General features: G+C 44.2%; 1 protein-coding gene across 1 annotated transcript in view; it reads right to left on the bottom strand.

The window, feature by feature from the left end:
* LOC123253035 (malate synthase-like) overlaps positions 1-9,093 on the bottom strand; it is a 53,588-nt gene that overhangs the window by 33,494 nt on the left and 11,001 nt on the right. Inside the window, exons 2-6 of the mRNA XM_044682305.1 lie at positions 8,905-9,033; positions 6,738-6,956; positions 5,669-5,759; positions 4,928-5,004; positions 4,619-4,729 (exon numbers count right to left, since the gene is read on the bottom strand). Coding sequence (XP_044538240.1) covers positions 4,619-4,729; positions 4,928-5,004; positions 5,669-5,759; positions 6,738-6,956; positions 8,905-9,033 — 627 coding nt within the window. The remainder of the gene's footprint in view (positions 1-4,618; positions 4,730-4,927; positions 5,005-5,668; positions 5,760-6,737; positions 6,957-8,904; positions 9,034-9,093) is intronic.

Raw genomic sequence — 9,093 nt, 5'->3', positions numbered from 1 at the left:
TGTGAACTGATCCAGCCATTCTGGCTGGCAATTTGGAATCATGCTCAAAGGGCTATAAAAGAATGCCTGCCCTTTGATCCAGCCATACCATTGCTGGGTTTGTACCCCAAAGAGATCATAGATAAACAGACTTGCACAAAAATATTTATAGCTGCGCTTTTTGTGGTGGCAACAAATTGGAAAAGGAGGGTATGTCCTTCAATTGGGGAATGGCTGAACAAACTGTGGTATATGCGGGTGATGGAATACTATTGTGCTAAAAGGAATAATAAACTGGAGGAGTTCTAGGCGAACAGGAGAGACCTCTGGGAACAGATGCAGAGCGAAAGGAGCAGAGCCAGAAGAACATTGTACACAGAGACTGATATACTGTGGTAAAATCGAATGTAATTGACCTCTGTACCAGCAGCAATACAATGACCCAGGACAATTCTGAGGGATTTATGGTAAAGAATGCTACCCACATTCAGAGGAAGGACTGCAGGAGAGGAAACATATAAGAAAAACAACTGCTTGAATGCATGGGTCGGGGTGGACATGATTGGGGATGTGGACTTGAAACTACCACACCAATGCAACTACCAAGAATTTGGAAATTGGTCTTGATCAAGGACACATGACAAAACTAGTGGAAATGAGCATTGGCCATGGGTGGGGGGAGTGCGGGGGGTGGGGGGGTGAAGGGGAAAGGAGGAGCATGAATCATGTAACCATGTTAAAAATGAATATTTATAAATGTTAAAAAAACCCAATTCCTATATATAACTGAAAAATAAATATTAACAATTAAAAAAAGAACTAAGAGTGAAATCTAGGTCCCTTGGCTTTTAATCCTGTATTCATCTCTCACCTGGCTGAGCTGCCTTGGGACTTCTCTGAATGACTTCTCTATCATGCCCCAGTAAACTTATTATTAGGATAACCTCATCATCCTGGGAGAGCCTGATATTCAACCTCATCACTACCTTCTGCCTCTCTCATTGAAGAGTGGGGCTATGGACTCCCAAACTTCCATTTAATGAGAAACCTCAGCTTACATGTTCTCATGACTCACTCACATGAATGCTAGTGACCTCTCCTCTAGGCCCCAAGGTCAGGTGTACCCCTGCCACCCTCCCACCCTGGTTTCAGCATCTTTTTGTTGTCTTCCCCAATTAGATTTGCTCCCTGAGGATCAAGAAGGCTTTTTATTTTTAATTTTTTTTTAAATTATCCCCAAGGCTTAGCACAGCGCCTGGCACAGAGTAGGTGCTTAATAAATGTTTATAGACTATTTATTATTATCCACTAGACCAGGGGTCAGCAACCTATGGCTCTTGAGCCATATCTGGCTCCACCTCCCGACTGGCCAGTCCGGGCAGAGCCCCAGGATGTGACCTAGGGGGCCCTTCAGCCCCCGGGGCCTCATATTCCAGCACCTTCTGCCTCCATCTTCCTCCTTCTGTAGGCATTTATGGCTCTCACAGCCAAAAAGGTTGCTGACCGTTGCACTAGATCATCCTTCTTTAACAAAAACCATCCTAACACTGTATAAACCACAGGACTTCCTACTATCTAGCTCAGTTGTAAACAAACCAAGTAAACCATACCGTCTGATTTTATTGTTCCAATCCATCATTGCACAGACACTATCTTTCTGCTTCAATTTTTTCTTTTTAAATTATTTTCTGAATAAGATGAAACTGATAATATTAGAGGCAGTATGGCACAGGGGATAGAATGCTTCATTCTGGGTTGAAATCATCCTTCTGAGAGTGGACAAGTCACTGTAGGCAAGTCATGTAACCTCTGTGTGCCTCAAGAAACTCTGTACTACATATGTACTTAGTCATAAATGTTATAAAATGCTTTACTGGAGGGAGGTCTCACATCCAGAGTTCCTTGTACTGATAAAATCACTGATCCATAGTCATTAATAATTGTTGTTATATGTAATATATTAATAATTATCAATGTTATGGAAGTATTTGCATATATTAATAATTATTAATGTTATGAGTTACACAATAATTATTGTTATATAAGTATTAATATGATTGAATGGTTATTAATGTTCTATGTGATATAGTAATAATTATTATTGTTATATACGTATTAGTATGAATTGATAATTAATAATGCTACATATGATATGCAATTGTTCTTTGCTATATCACGGCTCGCTTATCACAATTTCACTGCATCATGGGTTTTTAAATATATATATATATATATACATATATATATATATAATTCTGTATCGGGGAGTTACACTTATCACCACACACTATTGGCTGATGGAATGAAAGGCAACCAACCACAATGCTTTGTTCTGTATCCTGGGTGACTGTGGGTTAATAAGAGTGTGGAAAAGTTTATAGGAGGGTGAGAAGAGTTTATAAAACCTTAAAATAGATATATAAATAATAAAATTAATATAATCCCACTACTTCGGATTTTCACCTATCACAGGGGTTTCTGGAAAGTAACTCCCGTGATAGGTGAGGGATCACTGTATTAATAATTACTAATGTTATATAACAATAATTATTAGTTAATATATATCTTGCTGCTTGATTTCCTTCTAACAGAACTGGGCTTAAAGTTAGGCAAGGTAGGTGCTTGCCTAGGGTGCAAAAGTACTCTCCATGGTAGAGGCAACATGCAATGGGGGACACTTCAAAATTATCACCCTTTACAATGCTGTTGTTATATTTTGTGGGTATTTACTTTGTGATGTCATGAATTCTAACATCGTTAAAACACTGAAAGACCCCATTCTGGGCCTGATTCTCTCTCTGCACCTCCTTCTTGCTGATCTTGTCAGTTCCCTAGGCCTTTCTGCAGGAAGACTCCCAGGTAAACAGAGGGAACCTGATCTGTCTCCTAGGCTGCCAATTGCCTGTGGTAGATCTTTGGATGGCCCATAACAATCTCAAGCTCAACAATTCTAAGAAAAACTTATCTTCCTTCCTAACCTGACAGGTCCCTCAAACATCCCTGTTTTTGTTTTGGATGCTGCTATCTCCTTGGGTTCTTATAAGCTGAGCATCTAGTCCAGCCCATTCCTGAAAGGGATTCTTTTATTATAACTGACTGGTGAGCAACTGGCCTGGGCTTGAACACCCCAACAGGGAGATACCTATTTTCTCTTTAGGTCAGTTTAATTGTTAGCAAATTTCTATTCACATGAAGTCTAAATGGGCTTCTTTGCTACACTCCTGTGCCACTCGGAGTCCCTCTTCCACATGACAGCCCACCCAAGAGGTAAAAGCCAATTCTGTTGTCCATCCCCCCCCCCCCCCAGCAGTAAATATTCTGTTCCTTCCCCTGCTCTCCTATGACAGTGATGGTGAACCTTTCAGAGATGGAGAACCACGCCCCTCCCCCCCTGAGTGCTGGCTGTGCCCCACCTCCTTTACCCCACAGAGGGGAGAGAGAAAGCACTCCCATTGGACGTATAGGCAGAGGGGTAGGTGATGTGAAAAAATGTTGTCAGGCCCGATGGAGAGGGGGAGGGGAGCAGCTCCATCCTAGTCCCTCAGCCTTTTCATAACCAACTGGGGAATGGGGTGGGGGTGGCCACGAGCCCACAGACAGTGCTCTGCGTGCCATCTTTGGCACCTGTGCTTAGGATCACCATGACCGTCCCATGCCATCTGCGCCGGCCCTTTCCCCATCTGGATATTCTCTAGCTGAATCAGGGGCCTTCTTAGCCGGTGCTGCCCAGAGCGGAAGCCCGTATTTCAGGCGTGCTGTGGCAGGGCGGGGCACGTCCTTCTTCCTGGGAGCTCCCCCCTCCTCCCCCCACCACACAGCACAAGATCATCTACCCTTTCTAGAGCTGCCACACCCCATCGCTGACTCATAGGGAGCTCCAGAGCTTTCTCCGGTCTAACCGGCCTCCTCACTGCCATGCTTCCAGGCCTTCTGGTTTCCTGAAGGCCATCCTACTCCTCTCCCTCTCCCTCTCTCCGTTGTGCCTCTGCCCCAGACCAGAGCCCGGGCGAGGGAGAGAAGGAGAGGGCGCCATCAGGAGGAGGCCCACGCGGCAGCTCCCGGAGGAGGGGAGGCCAGGCACGGCAGACGGCAGGCACTCGCGTGATGCGTGCCGAGACTGGGCGCTCTTTCTCGTGGGTCTGTTACTAGCAATGAGCGCAGCATCCGGCTGGCTTCACCAGGAGGGGTTGGCGGGCTGCCTTGGGGCCCCACGGGGAGGCGCCCTAGGCAGAGCACGCAGAGCAGGGAACAGGGGCTCTGGGCTTGCCCTCTGTGTAGGCTCGTGTCTTCTTGGATTGCAGACTAAATCTTTTTCACACATTCTAATAAGATCTGTGAAAGCTAGGGGCCGTGGGGAGGCTCAGTGGAGAGAGCAGGAGGCTCCGAGTCAGGGGGGCCTGGCTTCCAATCTGGCCTCAGACACTTCCTAGCGGCGTGACCCTGGGCAAGTCACCTCACCCCAGGTGTCCAGCCTTTACTGCTCTTCTGCCTTGGAACGGATACTAACTAAAGATTCTCAGACGTAAGAGTCTGAAAAAATAAAAAAGTATTCCAGTTCCTTTCCAATGCCTCTCCTTGAGAATTTCTGGGTTACTTTGATTGAGTGGTTAAGAGGAGCCATTTATGTGGTAAAGATTACCTTTGAAAGATAAAAGAAGGGTCCACTTTCATTCTCATACAAGATCTTCCCAAAGTGAAACATCAGCAGACCATAATCAAACAGAGTTCCAGGAACCTGCTTTCCATTCACCTACAAAAAAAAGCAAGAATCCCAATTCTGAGAAGCAGGCAAGTCATAAGAGGTCCCCTTACCAGCCTTTTAATATAATAATGGTCTATGTGGGAACAGGTCTAAGATGTCAAAGGTACTTCCAATGAATAAATTAAAATGCCTTATTTGCCTTACACAAAACACATCATTACAATTGTGCAACAAAAGTATTGCTACCATCATATTGTGCTCCACCATGTTCCAGGCTCTTGGTCTAAGCATTAGAACGGGTGCTTTGTTTATAGGTGGAACTCCTAAAATGGGGAAAAAAAAGCAATCCAAAATAAGGCGAATTATCGTAGATATATCCAGAAATAGAGCAGGGAGTACTAGAGCCCCAAATCTTGATAACTACCTATTTGAATGCTTTAGTTGTTGTCCCAGAAGGCCTCATGTCTGCCCTCTTGACTTTATATCCTAGTGCTGGATAAAGTTCAGCCAGGCTGGGTCTACTTACGGAGCCCCTAACCCTGTGATCATATCTATCACCACTCTAAGTTTCCTCATTCCCCCTGTGTGAAGTGTCTGTCCCGTCTCCACCCATCCTACTCAAATCCTCCTCCTCTGTATTTCAAGTCCCACTTCAACCGAAACTTTCTTGATCGCTCTAACACCCAGAGCAGTGGCTTTTCATGCCTATAGACCCAAGGCATACTTCCTTTGATCATATGGTGCTTATGCCAGCTGTTTGGTTAATTCTTAACTCTTGAATTATTTCACTTTTCAGATGGGCAAATCTTATTTAAGGACAGAGACCACGTAGTCTGTTTTGTGTGTGTGTGTGTGTGTGTGTGTGTGTGTGTGTGTGTGTGTGTGTGGTTTGTTTTTTTGGTTTTTTTTTTGGACTTTTCTACAATCCTTTGCCAGTGTTTGGCCTAGAGTACATGCCTAAAATGTAATTACTAAGTTTGATCTCACCTGGAAATTTATGGTGAACTGCTTGGAAGATGTTATAGATGCCTTTAATTTGATTAAAGAAAGTTGGACAATTGCCATCATCAAAATCAACCTGATGGTTAAAAAAAACAATTATTTCCCCATGGTTTATAGAAAAATAACAGCTGGGTGATACAGTGGATAGAATTCTGAGACTGGAATCAAGAAGACATAAATTCAAATTCTGCTTCAGACACTAGCTGTGAGACTCTGGGTGACTAGTTATTTAACCACTTTTTGCCTTAGTTTCCTCAACTGTAAAGACAGGGAAACTCATAGCACCTACCTCCCAGGGCAGTCATCAAATGAGATAAAAATTATAAAGTTCTTAGCACAGTGTCTGGCACATAGTAAGCACTATATATATATATGTTAGCTAATATTATCTTTATTATTATTATTGCCACTGTGAATATGCTTGTTGACTCAAGTCAGGTCTTAAGATATGGCTATCCTTTGGTGGAACCATCACCCGTTCAGGAGCCCGATCATCTTTGTGAGTTCAGGTCCTGGAATTTATCTGTTCAATCAGGAGTAATCAGCAACTGGAAAACGGATTCATTCTAACCAACTCATCAGATACAGATTTATGTTGCCATATTCATTTGTGGTAGGCTATAGAGCTGAACCCTCCCTCCCTGGTGAATCAGTTTCCTCAAAGGACCGTATCATTTTAAATAGTAAAAAAGTGATGCTCTCGATAGAGCAATCCCATAACAAGCCGAGAAGCCTCCGCTGTCATCACTGAGGGTGAGGGGATCTCCAGCCATAAACAAGACCTCTCTCTAGTTAAAAGAACAAAGTGGATGAGGAGAAGGCTCCATACCTGCCATAGTTCTAGCCAACAAGGTCAACGGAGACACTCCGGACCAAATATTTGTCATTTATTCAGATTTTTAACAAACCTATACTCAACTGTTCTAAAACATATTCCTGTGATTCCCGTCAGAAATTTCCTACTACCTAGAGGACAGTGAGAATATCTGATGGGGAATACACGTAAGCTCTGCCTATATCCAGAAGGCGATGCTCCCACAGGCTCCCGCTGTACCTGGATGCCCTGAGCCGGGGAGCCCAAGGCCCTGAGGAATCGCTCCGTTTGGCAGGGGGCCGTGTCGCCAATGTCCACCTGCCGGTTTTGCAGTCTCCTAGGAACGGGCAACACTTTCCAGGTTTTATCCTGGCGAATGTGAGAGGTATGAGGGGAGAAGTCTGGAAGGCCATTGGTTAGGTCCAACTGAACTTTCCGAGCAATTCGCTGTTGCAGGATCTGTCCAACAGAAATATCTTTTTAGTAATTTTCAGAGACTTTTAAATGTTACTTGTACTAGCATTTGGTTTTTTTAAACTAAGAGAAGTAGAGGAAAAAAGCATTCCATTCATAAATACTTACCTCAGGTCACAGTTCTAACTGGACTAGTTCTTAAATTTCAGTAGAGGGTAGTCAGTGAATCTCAAACTGTAGCTTTTATCCTGAAAATTCCATCTTGATCTATTCCTCCCTCTTCTGCCCACCCCACCAACCTCGGCCCAGATCTTCATCCAAAGGCAATGAGAAAAAAAAAGGGTGGTGGTGGAGAGACTGGCTCTTCCTTTGCTCTAAGAGATAGAATTTGGACTTCAAAAAATTATTTGGAAGGAAGGAACTATGTGGCATGCAAAAAAAAAAACAGTTTTTAAATGGCTGCTTTAGTGTTATTTTTTGTATATTTCTCATTGCCAATTTTCCTGATATCAGAAAAAATGAAAGAAATAAACCTTTCCTTCTTCCTTCCTACAAAGGGAATTAGTTTTTGTTGTTGTTGTTATTGTTGTTTTTTTAAACCCTTACCTTCTGTCTTGGAGTCAATACTGCTCCAAGGCAGAAGAGTGGTAAGGGTAGGCAATGGGGGTCAAATGACTTGCCCAGGGTCACACAGCTGAGAAGTGGCTGAGTCCAGATTTGAACCTAGGACCTCCTGTCTCTAGGCCTGACTCTCAATCCACTGAGCTACCCAGCTGCCCCCCAAAGGGATATAGTTTTGAAAAAATTATCTGCCACTTTGATATTAATGTGCTTATTAAACTTATTTGGAAAAAGTTTTAACATTGAATTAAGGATACATAAATTTAAACTATCCCCTTTTTCTACATCAAATCTAAACTTATAGAAATCCCTTTGAAAATGAAAAAAAAATATGTAGACAAAACTGATTTCTACAAACCATTTTTCTAAAATCTAGGAAGATACGTTTCAAATGCCTAAACAAGACTTTGCTAACTGATAAAAAAGTTAAATTAAGAAATAGTTAGGCTCATTGATTCAGAAGTGGAAGGTAAGTTATCTAGTCTCATCTCCTTATTTTCTAGGTGAAGAAGCTGAGACGCAAAGGGCAACGTTCAGTATTTTAATCTTCAAAGTCATGTTAGCAATTTCTTATCAGAGATTGTTATAAAATCATATAAAATTATAAAGATCCCCAGGACATGATAAGGACATCTTTTTGAAACTGCCCTTAAGTTTCCCACAAAGACTGACATCAAATATGGATCACTAAAGACACTGTGATTCCCAAAATGAAACAGGCCCTCCTGATCCCCTCCGATCTGGGCCTCCTTCGCTGCCCATCTGTAGCACCTGGACAAGAGATGCCTCTCCCCAGCCTAATGGGATGAGTGCGGTCTGTCCAGTTTAATAGCACAGTGTGGGCAATGCACATTTTTTAATGTGTTTTGTTTTTCCATCTCGCTGGATCCTTCCCTGAGGAGTTTTGCAATATTTGGAGGGGGTCGATGCAATCAGCCAAATGCCATTTTGGAAGAGCAGCCCTCGAATGACCTCCCTGTCAACAGAGAACCCGGGGCTTCTGCGGACTTTACACAAGACGCGGGCTTAGGCAAACATCTGCCCGTTTAACACCTCAGGGGCTGGCCGGGGCTGGATTCTGTGTCTGAGAAAAGCGTTCAGGGCCCCACGCTGCGCGTTCTTAAATGCTTACACCAGACACGCAAGCCTTCCTACACTCCTGAGTCATTTGTTGGCTGGGAACCGGGGTCTGCCGTGGGGCTGTGGAGCGGGCTCTGGCTCCGTGGAACGCACGGCGGCTGCCAAGCTCATCCTTAAAACGCAGCTCGTTCCTCGTGCCAACAAGACCAGAGCGCCGCGGCGGGGCAGGCTCTCCCATCGCTATTTTCAACTCACAACCCATCAAAGCCACTTTAAACCCGGGCCAAACCACCTTATCCACGTCCCGATCGAAAGTGGAGACCAACTCGGCTAGGAAGCGCACGGCGTCCCGGGTCAGGAGGGCGTGGTACTCGTGCTCCAGCCCGGCCGGAGGGAGGGCCAGGTCCACGGCGGCCACCGCCTGAAACACACAGCATCAGCCAGTCACACAGGGTCAGACTCCGCGTCTTTCCCGAGCCCG

Source organism: Gracilinanus agilis, chromosome 6 (genome assembly GCF_016433145.1).
Source record: "Gracilinanus agilis isolate LMUSP501 chromosome 6, AgileGrace, whole genome shotgun sequence".
Classification (NCBI taxonomy): Eukaryota; Metazoa; Chordata; class Mammalia; order Didelphimorphia; family Didelphidae; genus Gracilinanus; species Gracilinanus agilis.
Note: the sequence above shows the minus strand (reverse complement) of the source record. Positions and strands in the feature narration are given on the sequence as shown.